Source organism: Thermobia domestica, unplaced genomic scaffold, assembly GCF_964235325.1.
Source record: "Thermobia domestica unplaced genomic scaffold, izTheDome1.hap1.1 HAP1_SCAFFOLD_1081, whole genome shotgun sequence".
Taxonomy (NCBI): domain Eukaryota; kingdom Metazoa; phylum Arthropoda; class Insecta; order Zygentoma; family Lepismatidae; genus Thermobia; species Thermobia domestica.
Window position 1 is genome coordinate 35,233 of NW_027656791.1, and position 22,182 is coordinate 57,414.

Sequence of the window (22,182 nt, forward strand, 5' to 3'; positions counted from 1 at the left end):
TCCAACTTTCTTCATTCCACCATTTCATTCATTACTCATCATCACCGTCTCCTTTAGCCTAACCGGCATAATCGTGGGATGTAAAACTCAAAGATTTCATTTCATTTTTTTACTAATATAACATTACGAGGTAGAAAGTACGAGAGCTTTGGTACAAAGAAAATAGTCGTTCATCTATTTGAAATATCTTATACGTACCAAAAAATCTATAGTGACTACATAAAGAGGTCGCAGATTAATAAATAAGCATATAATGTCAACAAATGTTCCTTGCGTTCTATAAACAATCACTCTCGTTATTTCCTCACTCCATGAGAAGTCCTTAAGTTCTAAATATTATTAGCGTGAAGGAGACACCATTTGATAGATCCCATTGCGCTGAACAAAATGATATATATATATGTATATAAATCATCTGCACAGTTTTGAAGAAATGACGGAAAAATTATTCTTTTTGTAGACAAAGTAAATAAATAAAATAAAAGATGCTGTACGATAACTATGCCCCCTATAAACTAATACTAAAGTACACCATCGTCAAGGAATTTATTATGACGCTACCAAGACAGAGTTCGGGTTAGGATTAGGAATTAGATTTCTGGGCTTTCGGTATCAATGGGCATGTTAACCCGTCACATATGAGGCATGATGTCCCTCGGCGATCACACTATCCGCGGAAAGGGAAGGAAGGAAGAAAGGATTGGGATAGGAAGGAAGCGTCCTGGAACTTCTATGTTAGGTACCATCCCGGCACTTGCCTGGCGTGAACGAGAAAAATCTCAGTCAGAATGGCTAGCCTAAGAAAATGGGATCCGGACCGCTCGCACAAAAGACAGACAGAAAGTACACAGTACGGTTAATGAGATATAGGCCAAAATTATGGTTAATTTTTGTTTAACCATAATACTGTGCAAAGATGAGACATATGAACCGACCTAAACAAAATGACATGCTTGGGGATAAATTTTCATGCATACTTTGTAGTGCCCCACTAAGTGGGTTACAACAGTTAATTCTATGGCTTGACGTACAATCCGCTGTTTATTTTAGTGTTATAAAAGTTTGTTGTAAAACAGTCGAGAAACTTCTATTAAGTTCAATAAATTTTACCAGTAGTGCCCGGATTATATATATATCTGTACATAAGTTCATGTGAGAGCATTATTATAAATAGACCATGAGCACTCTTTAAAAACTTGTTCTCGGAAAATAATTTTAAAAAAGAGAGAAAGAGAGAGAGATTTCATATATTCTGTTGTTGAATTATCTACGTTTGATATTCTACGATTATCGAATTCAGTGAAATTAATACATTTTAGCAGACATAGGATCTCAACGAAACAAGATATTGAGTAAATCTTATTTCCAGTGTGAAGTGGACTAAATAACATTGACTAAATAACATAGAATTGATCGTTTTATAATAGAACATATGTCAAACACAATGATAGTGTAATTTTTTAGGCTTTAGGCTTGAGGGTCCCATTCCCTCAACACCACCGAGACCTTCAAACATGACATAATCATCAAACATGACATAGGTGATAAAACTTCTGTATTCCGATAAGTATTGCAGTATGCATTTTCTGATTATCACTGAATACATCTTTCTTTTACGTAGATCTTTTGCAATGTTTATCAGGTCAGGAATGAATGGATGTGCTATGGTGAGGTATACGTTAAAACGAAAACCACGAAGATTTATGGGTGTCGAAGCGAGTCTATGTATATATAAAAAGGAATTGCGTACAGATTTTTGTCGACGTTCTTTAACGCTGTCTAAAGAAACACAAATGTGTCTTCTTCTAATCTGAAATATATATATATATATTCAAATGAATAAAGTAAAGCCTAATAATATATAGTAAATATGACGTAAGAATGAATTATTTGGATATGACCGCAGAGGCATATCGCATCATATGTGAATAATTGATACTTACTTGTGTTTTCGTGGAGATAGTCATGCTTATTAACGAGGGGAGAATAGGAGCTAATTCACTTACGATGTGTATGTTATTGTCTATTATCATACTTTCGTTCGCTATCGACTTTAACAGCCCACTTGGATCAACAATGATAAACTTATCATCACTCATCATCGCACTTCTGTTACTAATAATATCAACTACTGCTACTGCTGTTGTTACTTATCATTTTAGGAAAAACTTATGTAAAACAACTTACCTCATATAATCTACTTTTTACTTCTCTACTACTAGTATTCATAAATTAAATAACAATTATGGAAATTTTACACAAAATTGTGACTTGCCATAGAAGATACTGACCGAAGACTAAGCTAAGAATTGCATCAGGAATTCTTGATAATTTTCATTTGTTTTCCTTGTATCTGTTACTTGTATTAACATTAGTTTGATGATAATATAATGTCAATCCTATTCTAAATTTTGGTTATTTCTATTAAGATTTTTTGTTAATAATTTGTCAATAACGTGTCATGCTGCCCTCTAAATGATGGCTCTAGTATGTTGTCTTTAAGACCCAATCCGACGTGTCACACTCGATATCAACGAATCAGGAATAAAATAATCTACAGCAGAGCCCTGCAAATCCAGGCCCGGATGGATCTGTATTCTGTGCCCGGCTCGACCCGGCCCGGCCCAAATCTCGAGCCGGGCCTCAAGTCAATCCTTCAATATGCAATGAAAAATGAGAAATGTGTCGTGATAATATTGCAATGTCTATTTGTCCTTCTCGAATGGGAAAATCGTGCGAAAGTTTACCCAAGGTTTGCTTTCTGTATCCCTATTCTGTCTGTCTATTTGTTATCTGTGCTTGCTCTGTCCAGCCATGTTTATTATGCAATAATACAGCTCATGGACGTAAAAGTCTTGTACTACACTCATTATTGCGTTACGAGCAACAGAGAAGATATGTAAAACTGCTACACCGTATATACTACTAATACTACAACTATTACTGCTAATACTACTATTACTATTACGATTACGAATGCTAGTGCTAATTCCACTATTGCTGCCACTGCTACTACTATTACTACTACCACTATTGCTACTACTCATTACTATAGAGTACTAAAACGACAGCGAATACCACTACTGCTATTACTAATAATACGAAAACAAAACAATGAAAATGAAATCTTTGAGTTTTACGTTCCACAGTTATACCGGCTAGGCTAAAGGAGACGGGAGAACGCCGAGAAAACCCTCACACACAGTGTTTGTCCACCACAAAGTTCACTTGGCGGGAGGGGCGGATCGAACCAGGGACCCCATGCACCAGAGGTGAAGTTCAACACTGAGTCACCGTTCCAGGAACACCTAATCGACCCTGGCGTCTTGGTGATTTATTTGATTATTATATTTTGTTATATTTGTAGTATCATACTATAAACAATACAGGAACATGTAACACTATTTGGTATTTGCCTTGCTAATTCAACATTACTACAAATTGCACTGATCTTATGAACACGCTAGTTCATGGTTTTGGCCTCCGTGGTCTAATGGTAGCGTACCAAATTCTACTTAGCAGGTCAAGTACTTGACTTTATCATACGTTCTTTAAGTAACTACTGCTCAGGCCGTATGGATGATGATGGGATGAATTGGTGGAATGAAAAGTGGGAGGAAACGGGACCACTCCGGAAACTCCCACGCACACGGTGTTTGTCCACCACAAAGCCCACACAGCACGAGCAGGGATTGATCCTCTAGCACCAGAAGTGAGTGCTTTACCTACTGAGCCACCGTTGTCCCTCGTAGACCAAGCATCGGTTCACATTCTACACAGACCAGCCATAGTAACTAGCATTTCTCCCGTTTTTTTCTGTACTTAGAAGGTAAATTCGGTACCACCAGACATGTTAACTCTGACGCGAAGTGGTAGCGGTTGTAGTAGTATTAGCAATGGCCGTAGTAGTAATAGTAGAAGTAGTAATAGTAGTAGTATTACAGTACTTCGCAGTCTTCAATAAAGAGTCAGTTTCACGAATACATTACGGTTAACATAGACTGACAATATTAGTTTCCAATCCGTCTTTCAGTGTTCGGGCCGAGCCGGGCCGGCCCGGAAATACATGTGCCTGGTTCGGCCCTATAGCATTTGTGTCCGACCCAGAATGTGTCCGGCCCGGTCCAGTTTGATATTACTTGAAACGGGCAGGGCCGGGCCGGGCCGGGCACATTCCGGACAGAACCGGGAGCGCCCGGCGCGTGCAGGGCTCTGATTTAGAGATGCGTGTTCTTACGATCCTGTCAAGTAGAAGTTTCCCGTTGCGCGATACTAGATAATTGGAAAGACAGGAACTACATACAGTGAAAAACAGTACTATTACAACTTTTGAAGAAAATCGAGAAAAACATATTTCTATGGCGCCAAAAAGTATGTCATTCGTTGCCAATAATAATATACCGTTTTTATTTTGCTAGTATAGACTGTTTATTAATGTACTGTATACGTAAATAAATAAAATTAAAATTTAAAGAAAACGCAGTAGATTTTATCTATCACTGTTCGTCAATGACTCACCAAAACACTTTTCCTCTACTGCAATGTATTCCACAATATGACCCACTAAATGAATCACCACTGGAAGATTGCGCAACTGCATAATTTATTCCTTCACACCTATCAGAAAATCAATAACAATAGTTCTGACAGAATTATACAGGCAAGAATGGAGAAAAGACAAGGAACTTTTCAAACAGATGTTTGACAGTGTACCACTGACAGTTATACAATATAGTACTCAATGCGCCTGATAAATGAGATAGTTCTTTATCTGTCTACACAGAAATGGGGGTGCAGTAATGTACGTCCAACTTCAATTGCTCGTAATTTATTTGTACCTTTTTTTCTTGACAGCAATAAAAGTAAGATTGCCGAAATTTCTACGACATCGAAGTACTAAGCTTACTTACTAGCCACAGTGATAAATTTATTTTCGAAGTATTTGTCTCAGTTCATCCATATGTCGCCTCACGGTGATCTTCATCCACACAACGTTCATTTCAGTTCATCAAATATTTGATAATTGTACAGGGCCATATCCAACTGGGTGAAGAGTGCTATGCAGAAGTTTGGCTCTATGAGGACAGATATTATCATGAAGGAGGACTATTTTGGGAAGAGACTTCATAGCATGTCGCAAACGTATTTTTGCTTATCTTACAAACAGTTACGGATTTGACGTTTATGCCACCTATTGATATGATACTGATATCAACATCACATGGAATGAGTATCAAGTTCTGTGATTATCCTTCATCTAGTTGCTTAGAGATATGTCTTCAACTGACTGACATACATAGTTCTCAGCGTAACACGTGTACTACAAGTCCTACCTATACAGTTAAGAATGACCCTTCTTCTTCTTCTTGTTCACCTCAACCATAGGTTGGTGGGCAACATGGAAAAATTAAAAATTTTCTCTCGCTTGGGAGAGCTGTTTTATACTTTGATAAGGTCTCTTCTTCGTAACTGCATCTAAATATTCTATCCTTGGTCTTCCTTTCCCCGTTTTTCGTTCTGCCTTTCCCTCTATCAGCACAGTGATCCAATCAGAGAGTCGAATAAGATGGCCAAGGATGCTGTTTCTTCTTTTTCCTATTATCTTCATGATCTGTCACCCTTTCTTCATTTACTTCCTTTAGTACATCTTCATTCCTTTCCCTTTCGGTCCATGATACGTGCACCATTCTGCACCACCACCACATTTCAAATGCTTCCAGCTTGGATATTTCAGCTTTTCTCAATGTTCACGTCTCTGATCCGTACAGCGCCACGCTCCATACCAATGTCCAAATAAATCGTTTACGAACGTCCAACGACACATTTCTTGGTGTTAGTAGTCCTCTTTTCCTATTGAATGCTTACTAATGACCCTAAGGAACATATATCAAATAATTTGATGCTTATCCTTTGATCCTTTTAGAAAATGTGAATTTTTTCGTTATATTTCGAGGAAAACTCACAACTTTACCCTCAGATGAACGAGTATGTAAATGAAGCAACCTGTTTGCATCAGTATGAGATACGAATTTACCTCTAAACATAGTGGGGGGGAAATGTACAGCTTTCCAACAGGAACACAAGGTACGCTTCCTACTTGTACAGTTACGTTCAAAATTGTTACAAAGGCTTTTAGTTCAGTTTTAGAAATATGAAGTTTTTTTTTTTTTTTAATTTTTTATTTCTTATTTTTTTATTTTTGTTTTCTTTTTCGTCTCGAAAAATTTAGCTACCTAAGCTTTTAATGTCATTTTTGTAATAATCAGAGGTGAAGGCGAAACTTCAAAACACACAAATTTGGGTATTTTTGAGCGAGATTGTGTTGCATTCATACAACTACGATGATTTTCTTACTTTACAACAATTAACTTTGCCACTAGCTAACAAAACTTTCTGCTCAAACTAGGTAGTATAATAAAATAGTTTACCTGGGAAGCGTCATTTTTCGAAAGACTTAGTTCATGATTCTTACCTCATTAGAATCAATTGAACCACAATTAAATCTGGACAAAGGGCCTTAATAAATAATGGGATTACGTTATATACAGAATTTTTAACCACTTAAAACTCGATACTAAAACCCGAAGAAACCTAGTTAATTTTTCTACCTCTCAATTGCTAATTTCAGTTACTATACAGGGTGGCCCAAAAATAGATATACACTCCCGCATTGATCAAGTATAACATTCTAGCTTATAGGTTTATTTGCTTGGGCTGTTCCGAGCTTAGGATATAAATAAAAAGACATTAAGAACAAATAATAAAGAAACTAAGTCTACCTTATGGACAACAATAAGAAATGATATAGAAAGCAATGAGTTGATCAGTATGAGACTGTATACCTACTTCTGGGCCACCCTGTATTTTGGAATCATTCACTATTTACAATTTGCAAATGACAGATTGCCCAAAATGACTTAATAGCTCCATTTTCAAAGGTTTCTTGATATATTTTAGTTCCTTTCCTCATTACATGTTTCTAAAGTAAATAGTACATGTTCTTAGTTTCCTAAACTATAAAAGAGACCAAAAGGAGATGTCATTACAAGCAGTTGATTGTTATTCTGAGTACAACTACCTGATGATGATTCCAGTGAAGATATGAAATACTACAGTGAAAGGATATAAATTCAACGCTTTCAAGGGTACACTATTTTATTAATTCTAATTTGGAAATCGTTACCACGCATTCGTTAGCCTTTTATATTGAAACTAACTTACCTATTTGTATCACAGCAAAAGAGGATACTCCCTTCTGAGTTCATTTATATACTTCCTTGTATATATCATAAGAATGATGCCCCATTTGGCTGTCATGAACGACCATACTGCAGATATAAAACCACTTTCGCTTACTGGTAACAATGCTGAAAAAAAAAAAAAAAAGGTTTTGATATAAACATACAGTATTACGGATCTGATTTGAGAAAGGTTCTAATTCACAAAATTGTCAAGATCAAGATAATGACATTAAAAGGCTCGTAAAAGACTAGTCTTACTTTCCAATAATTTTGAGTGCCATTTGATATCAGATGACAAAGACAGCAAAAGTGACAAAGTTCTAACTGCAAAGGAGAACTTTAGATCTGTGGGATAACAAGGTTTTAACTGTATGTACAGTAGCGTTAGTGTCGCCAAATGTAGTGTGCGGAGTTTCTGTTCACGTAACTTTCGGCTGACCCGTCAAATTGTTGGAACGTTGATAATAATATGCTGGTGTTGAACTGTCGTTAATTTTCCAACTCTACTGTGTCTAATGAGTAAATACGAAGATATGAGAAGCAGCTTTCATCGCAAAAGGTGAGTTATGCGACGACAATTGCCTTCAGTTGAAGACGATTCTTCACACACAAAACTGTTCTCAGGAAAGTACCTGCATTATAAATAAATACAGTCTGTTCCAGTGGAATACTATGATGCTATGATTTCATGGTTTGATAGCTATGAAACTTATCTAAGTTTTTAGGAATGGTTTGTAAACTAGTAAATGTTAAGGTACGAAATCTGTAAATAAACGTCGGGGCTTTGATAAGATAATACAATTGATCGTCAAAACAGTAGCGTCATTTCAGGTTTTTCTGCGGGAGATCTCCGATATGAGTAGAGTTGTAGGTTTCTCATTAGTATAATAATCTAATATTGATTAAAACGTATATACAACTCAATTTTCCCCTGCCCTCCCTAAATGACGTCACAGTATCAAAACCTGTGAATTTCATTCCGTAGTTCATTTTAGATTTTGTCATTGGGGAAGATTGTAGCCTAACATAAGACTTCCATGTTTTCTATTAGTACATAATTTACTTAAAAGCGTGTTTTTCTCGAACTTAGGCGAGAGGCCAACTCTTTCCTGTTCTCCCCAAATGACGTCCCTGATTTCATTGTTCTATCCACTGACTTAACGAAAACGTTTGAATAATTCTAATAAAATAAAGCTTTAGTGAGACTAGGATGTCAGCGACCTGTATCTGAAAAACGTGAGAAACTGACACTTGAATCTGTTTAAAGAGTCAATGTATCGCCACATATTTGCTACTAAATTCCAACTTCTGCGCTTGTTGCAGTTGTCAGAGGTATCAAGTGGCAGTAAGAATCAGCATATTAACAAATGATCTAACTAAAACATACCAACATAATCAAAAATTGGAAGTGTTAACAGGGACGAGAGCAACAACTGAAAGCTGAACTCCCCCTGGGCACCCACTAGAACATAGTTAGAATGTATCCTTTATTTTGTCTAAAATATACAAATAAAGAATAAAAGCTACACTTAATTTACAGGATATGGCTACTAAAATAAGAACAACAGGATTTTGCCACTAAAATACGAACAATGTTTAATTTGACGGAGTTATATCCGATGACAAAACCTTGTCATTTCAGCAAAACGTGAATTCCAATATGACATAGTTCTAATTGCTACATTGTCACCCCCCATTAAAATATGTCCTTCTACATTTTTTGAAAGGACAATGTCTAAATTTATTCATTACTAAGGTGAAGTCATATTGTAAGCTGTACGAAAAGGTATTTTCAATAAAGTTCACATTAGAACAAATCGAAACTTTAAACGGCTGTATCTTGAAATGTAGGTGGATGCAGTTAGATTCTTGTCAAATTAGGGCCGCAGTATGTTCCTAAACTTTGTCTACGTTCCCATATTTAAAAGATTATTTTAAAGCTAACGCACGGATCAGAGTGAGTGTCTCTTTCAGCCTTTTTTTTTTTTAAATAGTCTCCATTATTAACGTAAGTCTACTAGGCCTCTTTTTGTCTCACCCGCGCTTAATCAACTTGTTTGGATTATGACCAATGCACAATGTCAGTAATGAGATTTTAAAAAAATGATGAATAGAAGACCATATAGTACAAAGTAAATATAGTCCATGTGTTCGTGGGATTTCTGTCTCCCAGGAGGAAGGTTGCCAGGGAGACCTTCTGTGTTTGACTTACCGATTTTTGTTCACTGTACGTGAATTATCACTTCTCGGTGATTCTGTTTTTAATACTATACTTTTAGTTGGCATTTTTTCTGTATCTTTTATTGTCCATTCCTTGAACTTTCTCTAATGTATAAAACCACACAATTCATTTTAAAAAACACTAAAATGTAAAATTTGGACTGCACTTCAGAGTAACTACCATTTACATCCTCTCAGGTCTACTTCACAGGATTCTACTAACACAGCTACATAAAATTTGAGAAGTTCCACTGATTCATGTTTTATATGCAGAGTTAGAATCCATTGCAACTATCGCAGGCAGAAAGTCTAAAAGTACAACTGTTAGTGAAATCATTTTCATTTTACTGGACAAATAGCAGGTTGTTCGAATCTGATAATTTATTGCCTTTACAAGTTGTCATTTTACAGTAAACAAAACATGAATTGTCTAAGTTACCACAAGTGGATGGTCTACAATTCTTGTCGAGTGTACAAGCACATTATATTTCAAATGGTAAACATTTGATGCAAAATACAATGACTCATTCTGTTCACATTAAACAAGCAGTTGCATTTCCTAATCCTCAAGCAAGAAAATCACAAAACAGACACAGATATATCAGAACTGTAGCAAAACCACTATCTCTAGTCATTTCAGATGATCAACTTGTTGACGAGTTCAAATGTCTGCAGCTTGAGAATAAGTCTGCTGGAAGTGAAATCACTTCTTTACGTATTGACAGTTGCTGCGCTTTTTTCATGGAACTGAAGGAGAAGGATGGTTCACCGAAGTTTCTTCTGGTGAGTAAAGTAATAAATGCTGTACTCTGCCTGTCTCATTCAGTGCTGACATTGAAAAAAGATTCTCCGTGTCAAAAAAATACTCTTACAGAGGAAAAGACACAAAAGAACAGTAAACAGTATTCTAATGCTGAAAGATAGTTTGAAGTTTTATAACAACATGCTCAATCTCGTTCCAATTTCTAAGAAAATGACTACCTTGGGTCAAAATGTTCATAAGCATTACCAATAGTATCTAGAGGAACAGCGACTAGCGCAGGAAAATGCTACGCTTAGGGAGGGGGGAAAGAAAGTTAAGAAAAGCAGAAGAGGGCGGAAAATGCTAGAAGAGCTAAAAACAACATAGAAAAAAAAGAACGCAATCTTAATGAAAGGAAGACGAAGAGTGACAAATAAGAAACTGCAAATTCCCTGCTCGGTGAAGCCACAGATTGCCTTCGAAAGTCCACTGAAGAAAGAGACTTGAAGGAGGCATATATTGCTCAAGGGATGGTGGAAGGTGTTATGTCGCTGAAAGAAAAGAAATGCAAAGAACAGCAGAACATTTAGGCTCTTCCAAAAACGAGTTTAAAAGATAAAATAGACGTCTTTTGACTTTTTTTTTAAATGTTTCTGAGATGCGTCTAATTAAGATGATGTAAATATATGTAATTCTTTTTTATGTTTGTGAGATGTGTGTATTTAATTACAGCTAATGTAAATATATATGAAAAAAAGCCAATCTCCATTCAGGGCCAGAATGAAAAGTTTTATACAGCTAGAGACTGTGCAACTGAATTGTCATTTAGCATTCTTTACAGATATGTTCTCAAATTAAAAACAACTTTAATTATTTGTCAGAAATTGGAAGATACACAAATGTGTTCTTTTATTTGTGGTTTTAATTGGCATCTTGGTAAAGTAAATCACATAAAAAAAAAAAAAAAACTCTAAATGACTGAGAGATAATTTGTGAAATATCTTATCAGAGACTGGTTAATATTTTTTTTTATTTTTTATTTATTTATTTTTTTACGATTCAGCGTACAAAGTAGATTTTTTCAATATCATTAGGCGCTCCGATCCCTAAACGCAGCATAGGACAGAGAGAATCAGTGTGGTTTATACGCTTCACTTATATTTAACTTGTCAAATAAGCCATTCACTAACCAATCATACCGTTTTTCCTTCTGTATTTATGAAAATAGAGAAACATCGCACTGTTTATACTGCCCTGCCTACCTGTATTGGAAATAAAAACATTTAGTTAAATAGTACAAAAGTGAATTTACTTACAATGATGATGATAGATGGCATTAAAAATATGCCACGCCGTTCCAGCGAAACCCAATAAAAAGACAATAAGGCCTAATAATTTGATTCCACCTAAAGTATCTGGAGAATGCCAATCAGCCAATTTGTTCTTGTGGCGGAGGAAATGCAAATGAAAAGCTACTGCTGCAAACACTCCTAAGAAAGAAACAAGATTTTTTTAAAAAAAAATAAATTAAATGTATAGTCATATAAAACAAAAATATGTTTCATCAAATACTCGTATTCTACCATAAGGAATTCGTGACCTACAGAGCCTACCAGTTCTCTACATACCCATATCGACCCTGGTACTCACCGGTCAAGAAAGTAGAGAGTCACTGGAGATGCCCTTTCTTCAGTGCCAACCAACAGTTTCTTAACAATTATTAACAGTAAAGCGTGCCAGCCACTTGTGAAGTCCATGTAATGATGGAATGAAAGCTTAGTCGTCGAAATAATAAAAATGCTACGTCTCCATCACCCTGCTCCGGCACATCAAAAGTGAACTGCCAGTGCCATCGAATTTTCTCCTGTAGTATATATCGTGAACCGACTTCTAGCTATAGAAATTAGTCAATGATAAATTCACACCTCCCCTTTATGATCTATAAATTTGAGCACGCACTGTTCTCAATGTACGTGCTCAGAATTCTGTGCAAGAGTTACTTCCTTGTGAGAACTGCAAGCTCATAAAATATTCCAGTTAACTGAAAGTGAGTATAAAATGAAAGTATTCTAGACGGGCATCTTTCCCCTAATTACGCCTGCGTATTCTTTACAGAAAATGTAATATAGACTTTGGGAGTAGAAATCTGCCAACATATTTCATGATCATTTACTTAAGGTTACGAGACGTCCCCGGATTTTATACTTTCGCTTCTAGGCTTACACAAAGAAATTGAAAAGCTTCCCCGGATTCATCAGGTAACCGAGAAAAATCCGGTAACTTTATCGTAGCCGGCAAAACGTTATTAATTTGACAGTGCGAACGGTTTATCATTCACATAGCCACTGCTATTTTAGATTTCGATTAAGAATACGAGTCTGAGTATAGCCATCGGGGTTTTAAAAAGGGCAAATCATGTAACAATTTGGCATACGATATTTTTTGAATATATACCAATCACTGATCACAAAAATGCCGGATACCACTAAAAACACTTAATAGGAGAGGAGGAAAGCCGAAATTTTAGCCATTTCTATTATTCACTATATCTACTTAACTATTGGAGCTAGAGCATCTGAACTTGCTTGTCTAATTTTCTTCAACAATTTAATTTTAGTGCATTTTTTAGCTAAATATAATGGTTTTCTTGTTATTTTCACTTTTACTCACTATTGGTTGCGCGTGACATCAGATTTTTAGCCATAGATTCTTTACAAGACCGACTTCGGAAAAATGTTTCCTCTAAAAGTTTTTTGTCATTTTATGCTCTTTCAAGAAATGTATACTTATATTAGTGTAGGACTAATAGAGCCTGAGTTATAAGTTACTTTATTCAGTCGTGTGCGGAACTGATCACGGCGCGGCCCAAGAATTACCTTCCCACAAACAGTAGATATTAGCAATGATGATGATTAATATATATATAATCATGTCCGCCTGCAAGTATATAATCCTGATGATAAGTCTGTCTATAATCTAACTAAAAATATCCATTTTTAATACCAATTGAGGGGCTTCTGAAGAATAAAAAGAGCTTTCTCTAGTACACACTCTAGACTCTGCACAGAAACTCTAAAATTTGATTTCTTTATACGTCTCTCTTATACCTTCTAAAACATGCATAAACATGAAGCTTTCTATTCATTTTTTCCGAAAAAAAATCCTTTGACACGGGTTGTTTTTGCTACAAGTCCTTCGATTTATGTACTACAATGGTACTGAACGAAATAGAGCAGTAACCAGATTTCAAAATTGCCTTCAACTAGCAACGAAAAGTGCGTTAAATGAGATTTACCGTATATGTCCGTGTAATGTCCGCACCTCAGTTTTATGCGAAGTACACAGGGAAATGTCCGCAGTAGCGTTCTACCATTTTAGATTCTGGAGCTCATCCGTGGCTAAGCGGTTAGCGTACGCGCCTTTGGCGCGGGAGACCCGGGTTCGATTCCCGGAGGGAGCTCATGTGGTTCGGATTCCACGTTAATCAGTAGGCCCACGTCTCATATAGCCTCGCTGCTGAAAAGGGACGTTAAACTCAAAATCAACTCATTTTAGATTCTGCGTTTTTCTACCATTTGTAAAACAGAGAAGTAGGAGTATTTCCGACAAATTACGAAAGAAACCGCTCAAATCTCCGTACGTACAAGTACCATATATAGCATATTCAATTGCAGTTATTTTGTTTGCTTCCTAAGACTTTTTATTTGCCTCAGACACGGTGCAAGTACGTGGTAATCAAACTTACGAACTGAAAATCTCGTATAATTGTCGCATCCTGAAATTTTAGTTGAAATTTTGGATAAAAATGTGCGGACATTGCACGAATGTATACGGTATGTGATTATAGTTAATTCATACAAGAAAGAATGAAAGAACAGAGAAATTAATGAAAACGAGTACCGCTAATAAAGAAAACCCCATAGAATGACTAGTTAATTACATTGATCAAAATAAGTGAAAATAACGAATATACATATAACAAAATCGCGTCGAGGCCATCCTTACGCACACCGAACGTCACAACTTTACGCGTGCACCCACCTTCGTTTACGTGCCTGATCCCTACAAATTTTGGTCTGGCCTACCAGCTTGCCCTGCCCTGATGGGAATAGATTTAGTATAGCCTGGTGTGAGCATTTCATACGAATAACCTGTTTTATTTTGTATCAGTTTGCACGCATACTATGAATATGTCGGAAATTACTGCACAACATTCTAGTTAAAAGTGGATAAGTTTTTTAATTCTTCTTTTCCCAAAATACTTTATTTGCCTTTATAACGCTCATAGTCGCCTCTAAAGTTAAGTTGCACCGACGAATTGAACGTTGCTTCGACTTCAGGGTACCAAAAGTCGAACTTGCGAAAAAGCGGCGCGTATGTAATGAATGTCAACTTAAGCTTGTACTACCAATCTGCACCCTAATTTCTTCGTAGCCCTGAATGTGGCAAAATACGTAACTTTTCTCAAAATAAAGTTTTATAGGTTCTGATAAGCTCCGCCGCGCTAAACCAATATACTAAGGTAAGTATACGAAATAAAAACTAACCTAACGTAACGCAAATCAAACCCATTCATAAGTCATTACTGTCACGTTGAAAAGTTGGTGATGGTTAACGAAATAAATGCATAATTAATTTTTCTTGCACTAAATTACAGCGTTTCAAAGATTACTTACAGCATTACAAGGTACCAGTAATTGTCATCTCTTTGCAATTACAGCAAGCGCTCTGAATCCGGTAATCTATGATTTGGTGCATTCTTATATAATCCGGCACCCATCAAACGGCAAGAATATACAATCGGGAATTAATTTCGTACTCTACAGAATTATAAATAACAAATTTTCAACGCCACAGCTACTACGGAACGACATTTACTATCTCCCCCAAATCCATCAATGGCTCCGGAGTCGGTACTGTGACTTATAGTGAGCCGTTGTAAACGAACCAGTTTGACGCACATTCACCATCACTGACACGCCTGCTCCATACGGAAGCATCCGCTGCTACCGTTCAGACCCTGCTGTTCTCCTGACTCGGCTAGACAGCATTCGTCATTTTTAGTTAGCACTAAGCACAAATTTGTTCGTGCTTTAAGCCCTGTAGTTTTTGATATATGTACACACTGTATACTTATCACAGCTACAAATAATGAACGGTAAGCACTACCAAGTGATTTGGGAAAGAAACGAAATAATACCCGAATTACGAAATACCTCGTATAGTACAGTAGTATATTTATATCGTCTGCATAGGTCCAGAATGTGTGGGAACACATAAAATAAGTGTCATAATAGTTTGCGTTCTTATCTGGTGAGCTGACATCGGTTTTCCTATTAAAAACTATAGTGATGTTCGGCATATTTTTGGAACTGAGGGGTCAGAATATTTTGCTTAAATTCCGTGATTTCTTGCTATATTTTCTGATTTTTTTTTTTTTATGATTTAGGTAGGTTAGAATTTTTGGATTTGGGGGGCCAGAATTCTTTGCTTAAAATTCTTATTTTCTTCCTATATTTGCCGCGTTTTTAATAGTTTAGGCCGGGTTAGGTTTGGTTGGTTTAGTTAGCACTTAGTAATTACACTTACCTAACATTAACTCAGTTCTCCTGTAAACATGGTGATTTTACCTGATTTTGGCCCCCCAGTTCCAAAATTATCCCGTGACGTTCTATAATGCGGCAAAATAGGTAATCCTACACGGCTGAGGTTCCGAACGTGCCGGATTAAAGAGCACTTACTTTACTTGAATATTAATATCTATACCTGACATCAGCCCCCACACTCCAGCGCTATGATTCTTGTAAATCCAGAAGAATGCTATAAACGCTGACACTCCTACTATTGTTCCAAGTCCACTGAATGTCAAATTAAATTTCCCATTGCCTGCCATCTCTGCAATAGGGCTCAATACACAATATTTATAACATGGACACTTTTTCACACAATTGTATAAATTGTCATTACAATTATCTATAAAAACACGCCTCTTTTCTTACTCAGACCCGTTGCGCTGATGCTCGCCCCTCCTTGGGTTAACCACAGCACAGCACAGATTATGATCTCCGAAAACAGTGAACGAATTTCTTCTTTTCTGTTGATCTGAGACTGAGTTCGTTTTTCTTCTTACAAGGCAAATAATTATAAATACATGCGAAGTCTGAAATACAAAATTAATCTGTACCCCTTCCAAGGTAGACAATTTAATTGCGTTCACATGCTACCACTCTCCTAAAAACAAATACTTAGTTCCGGTGAGCACCTGCGCAAACGTAACTCGAAATTCGCCTTGTTATTGTTCGTCGGGAAAATCCCGACTTTTCCCTGATACTCATGCTACTCTTTCTCCAAGCCTGAATCTTATTAAATGTGATCGCGATGCAAAGCAAAATTTTTTAACAAAATAATTCTGATGACGAATCTGTAAGAAAAGAAAATCAAAGTTGCGGACACGATAGAAAAACGCACAATTTGCGTTATTGCTGTTGCATCGCGAAATTCATAAAATCAATACAATAGCGATTATCGCAACAAATGTAATTTTAGCGTTGCGTTGATACAAATCTACAGTGGTATACGCAAGGGTATTAGGATAATATTACTGAAAGATATTATGTAAAAATAATTATTCAACATACTCGGAAATGTATACAAACACCTAAGCTTAAATCCCCAATGCTTTGCGTACACTACTGTAATCGGGCTCTGTAGTCGGGTAGATTTGGGGGGAACCGTACCATGTGGTAAAAAGTTTTTTCTTTGTTTTCTGTTATCAAATAGAATGTCCTTTTGCAGATTCCGATTGATGGCATTTTGGCATCCTTGGGAAACTTTTAATATTACGTCATATATCTATTACGTCACTGTTTCACACCTCTAATTTACGTAGTAAACGCTAATGGATGCGCTAAAATCTATGTAACACAGCAACCGTACACAGTAAAAAGGACAATTTTTGGCAGGAACAGTCAAACCTTTCAACAATTTGAGACATATTGGTGACCATTCCTGGTATGGGAATAATATAGTGACGTCACAATTTTAGAAAAATATTCATTTAAAAATGCACTTTAATAATTCGCTGTGAACAAAATATTGAAACAAATTGGACCAAACTAAAGGAGATTGCAAGGAGAAATATGCATGTCTCTTGCGTTCATGAGTCTTAATAGACTGTGGCTTATATTTATCAAACAGAACAATGACATAATGTTCTCTACAACAATAATGAGATTTCTGAACAGATCATATACGGTTCCTTTGGTAGGCTACTGTATGTGATACAACATCGCATTAACGCAATATCTGGAGACATGGTCTCGGAAGACAGCACAGCCAGTTCCTTCATAAGAACACTTTTATCGCGCCTTTCCTCATGTTCCCATACTCACCGAAAAGACTAAATGACAAAGTAGATAGTTCAAAAGTGACAACATATAAGAGATCCATTTGCCTCTTCTGCGATATAACTATACATTGTTCAGCGTAAGGTCTAAACTCCGATAAACATTGTATCCTTCCGCTTGTCACAAATACGATTGGCTAGTGATGTATCACTCCCACTCCCCACAGGGAGGAGCAAATTATACACGTGCATTTTGACAATACTGTCTCGTGTTGTCTAGATACTAACAGCAGCATCAGAAAAGAAAGAAAAGAAACTCGAAAGATTTTAAAAAAAAAAAACTAAATAAATAGAGTATTTGAATTTCGCTCGTAACCAATTGTTGCTTAGTGAGTAAAGGTTTGCCTTGTTGGTGCTTCACCACAACACTCGCTGAACCGGGATTCATGCCAGTCATCTTTCAGACTTTAAAAGTAGAACACCCGTCCACAGTTGAATTGGCACCATAATTACTGCGCATGCTTAGTGTTTATTTCTATTGTTTCATTAGCCACACTCGATTGCAGTATTATTAGATAATCCGTATTATATTTTTGTCATTCAGAATAATATAGCAGTTTTATATGAAGCTTCAGAGTAAAAGTAACAATGCAATCACATGAACTATTTTGCGGAGGAGTACAAGCGTCGGTAGGACAACAGCAAATCAGCGAGATTTAGTTTCATGTGGCTTTGTTTATCGCAGTTTAGAGCTTACGCCGAACAATGTATAATAAGGGGCTGTATACTTTTGCAACATTATATCCTTCCTTCTTTCCAAGTTTGCCTTTCTTTTTCAATGACAAAATGGTATCCACAGTTCTTCTTAGGCTGTGGTGGAATCCATGCGGCAAATTATTTTTGAAATCTGGAACCATTTTATCACCAATCTCTAGAGTATCTTGTACATTTACATTAACATCGCCTGTCTACCAGTACGCAGATTAACAATATCATTAATTTTAGTATTTAGTGGATGAATACATTGTTGAAAAGCTTTTTTTTGTGTTCTCTCGGTCATTCTGATCAAGAACTATGGGACTGGCTCCGTCCTCTTTATGAGTATTCTCCTTGGAATCCTCTTTCATCAGATCCATTGATATGGACACGGTATTGCAGATATGCTGACTGAGAAAGAATCCATTCGGAAACTTCATCTGGAGAAAGAGTCATCCCAATAAGAACTTCTTTTGCCTCCCCCTTTCTAATATAAGTTTGTTCTCCAAACTGATCTACAGGAACACCATTCCAAGCAGATGCGGACTGGGAGTAAAAGGGCCCACCCGGAGAATTTCCCTAGGGCCTTGATGAATACCGAGTTGATTTGGAGTCTCGACTGTCCTTTTAGTAATCAACCCTTAGCTGGAGACTTGAATGGCTAAACCCCCGCTCCCACAAAATGTAAATTATAAACTGCATAACTGTTGAACCAGTTTATGATTGTGTATGTATATCTATAGCCAAGTAGTATTTCGCTTTCTTTATTGTGTACAGTCTGAAAATCTTTGCAATGAATCGTACATGTGCCATCAAAGCAGAGACTGCTTATATTGAAAGAAATCTGAAAATGATACGATTCCATCTTCAAAATCATGAGGAATTTAAATTTCATGAATAGATCCTGCAAATTAGTGAATAAATTATAATAAACTTAATTTTATTGCGGAAAATAATAGTCTATCTTTGTAGATTTGTTTGCATGATATACTGCATAATGAAGAACATTGAGTAACCATCCAATTATGGAGGTGAAAAAAAAGTAACATTTTGAAAAAAAAAAAACAGAAAGTTTAGAGAAACGGTTTTAAAACAGTTCTAATAAAACACGATGAATTTGATAAGATATAATTTCTTGTTGACTTCTTAAACGCTAATTAAATTGGAGCATTACTACAATATATTAGCATTACAGCCTAAAATATTTTTCTTCTAACGGCACTTAGGAATCACCCTCTCAAAATCAAGAAAGAAAAACAGAACGAACAGCACGAACTTTTGACGTAAAAATTCGCAAATTTAATTGACTGCACGGAGGTGATAACGCATTTGTCAGTTATGTATCTGATGCGTTTTGCAATTCTTATAAAATACGCTCATTTATCACACCAATTCTTACATCGGCGTTTTTCAAAAGACAGAAGATTTCCCAATTTCATAGATAATTTCATCATTAGAATGTTTTTGCAGAACATTCCTTTCAATTGCCGTAAGAATAAATGATTTAGAATATGATTTGACAAAGACGAACGCGTACGAGTTTAATAAATTTAAGACAATTGAATGCTCGCTCACACGATACTTGAGTAACTGAAAAAAGAGTCATCAAATCTTTCTGTGACCTGTTTTTTTTTTTTTTTTTCGGAGGTCCCTTCGTATTAAAGACCCATATGACCTGTGTAATCCATTCATTTCCCTAGGGTGAATTAGTTCACATAACACACGGATAAATACAATTCAAATTATATTTTTTTAAAGTTACTAGTAGCGGAGGTAACTAAGATGGAGTGTCCCCAACCCCCACAATATTCACAAATGGGTCCCCTTCAATATTCGTGCACCATTGTTAGGTATATCGGATTAGAAACCCCATCTTGCTATTCCCCTTCCTCTTTATCGACTCGAATTAAAAAAAAAAAAACTAGGATTGCATCAGCAATGGAGACCTCCTTCTACCCGGGTTTAGAAAACAAGTAAAAACTAAAATCATCATAAGTTAAAAAATAAAGATTTGCAAGAAAGGAATGGTGCGTTTCCATTGCGGTTTACTATTTCCCGTGTACTTTATATATATGACTAGCAGCGTTCACCCCGCTTCGCTGCGGTCACCCCGGAACGCAATAAACTTTGTTACTTAGATAATTTTTACTTTTTCGCTTTCAAGTGATATGATGAAAACCATAGAAGATTGCAGTAAATCTTAACATTATATCGCCTGTCATTTATGTTAACCCGCCCCGCTTCGCTGCGGTCATCCCGGTGCTGGCATATTGTAAAAGTGTCTGTAAAAATAAGCAAATCAATTAAAAAATTTTAAACAGAAGATTCAAGCTATTTTCCGCTGTATATCGCCTGTCATTTATGTTAACCCGCCGAGTGACACGGTCATGCGGGTTGCATATAAATACGTTTATTTTTACCTATGATGAACTAATAACAAAGGATTTGTGGACACCTGAATGGTCAATTATCTCAAGACACTGGTAATTAAAAATTAAAGTGATATGATAAAAACCATCTAGGGTCCAAATCCTAATAACCCCCCAAAAATGAAAGAAATTGGTTCAGCCGTATTAGCGTGATGAGCGGACAAAGGATTTTGTACGTTCTCTTTTATATATATAGATAGAAAGGAATTATCTCAATGTAATGCCCTGTTAATTCCCACAGTTTTGAAATGTCTTTGTTACTCTTGGATTAGAACATGCAGAATATTGCACGAAAATACTCCTACAGTAAGAAAACCGTGTTAGACGAGTTAGAAACGCGAGTTTTGGTGTTGTAAAGAACCGGATTCTCTGGGCACAGCGGTGATGTTAATAATCGGACTGAAACCCAAGAATTCGGCCCCATACGTTTGGACTCACGTCCCTTCTATTCGATATCAAATATATTGCGCTGTCCCTTACTGACATATTATAGCATCAGAGTATTGTCTTGTAATGTTCGGTTGAATAACATTCAGGTAGGATAATAAGGAAACTTATTTTTGTGAACAAAAAGCATGGAAAATATAGCATGAATATACTTTGGGGCCCGATTTCTTGGGTTTCGGGCTCTGCACCAGATTTAAGATATCATCAATGTGCTCCGGGGAAAACCACTGGCGTCTCTGGCATGTAAAATTGGGGGGGGGGGGCATCAAAGAAAGTGATTTAAATGGTATACCTAACCCAACCTGTTTATTATCTTCGACTCCATTTGTTATCTTTCTGCTTACCTTCTTGGACCTCCTAAGGTACATCAAAAACTCTGTTATAATCACAGCCTGAATATTACGTATATTCCAAATAAATATACAGTCTTGGGAAGTAACGCAACGCGTTACTTTTTAAGTAACGTTTCCTAGTAACGCGTTACATTTTTCCAAAGTAACTGTAACGGTAACGCGTTACAATTTTTTAAGTAACATGCCTAGTTTGCGTTACTTTTTTCGCGTTACATTTCGGATGAGTAACTACAATATACTTTTTTTTTTTTCGGAAACAAATGTTTCTTTCCTGTAAGTGAATTTCTCAGAATGGAACAATGGAGCATGAACGATGTAGGTGACTGATAGTCAGTCACCGGCATACAGAGAAACCGATAAGATCATAGTGCAACTTGCTATTTTTGGAAGATGTGGACAGCCTCAGTCAAATCACGTGTACTGATTGCAAGCACCTGGAACATTTTGTCATAGATTTTGACAGCTCCAAATCAATACATTCAGTGAATGAATTACGAGTGCAATAGTACCGGTAGTCTATTTTACTTTGATTAGTGTTGTTTTTATAAAGATGGAGAACGAAAATATTTTATCGTTCGAACATTTGAAAGAACACTTTTCTTAAAAGCTGAATATGATGGTGGACAGGATTTAAAAGTAAAGTGTTGTC

General features: G+C 36.4%; 1 protein-coding gene across 4 annotated transcripts in view; it reads right to left on the reverse strand.

Moving 5' to 3' along the window:
- LOC145677596 (U8 snoRNA-decapping enzyme-like) overlaps positions 1–16,477 on the reverse strand; it is a 33,204-nt gene extending 16,727 nt beyond the window's left edge. The window contains exons 1-4 of one of the 4 annotated variants that reach the window (XR_014129896.1): positions 15,970–16,477; positions 11,520–11,693; positions 7,222–7,367; positions 4,519–4,617 (exon numbers count right to left, since the gene is read on the reverse strand). Coding sequence is in view for 2 of the 4 variants with exons in the window: in XM_081748055.1 (XP_081604181.1) it covers positions 7,231–7,367; positions 11,520–11,693; positions 15,970–16,096 (438 nt within the window). In the remaining 2 variants the exon portion in view is untranslated. Of the gene's footprint in view, positions 1–4,518; positions 4,622–7,221; positions 7,368–11,519; positions 11,694–15,969 lie in introns of those variants that run through there. The other 3 variants (XM_081748055.1, XM_081748054.1, XM_081748052.1) reach the window with 3 other exon arrangements.
- Between the last annotated feature and the right edge of the window lie 5,705 nt (positions 16,478–22,182).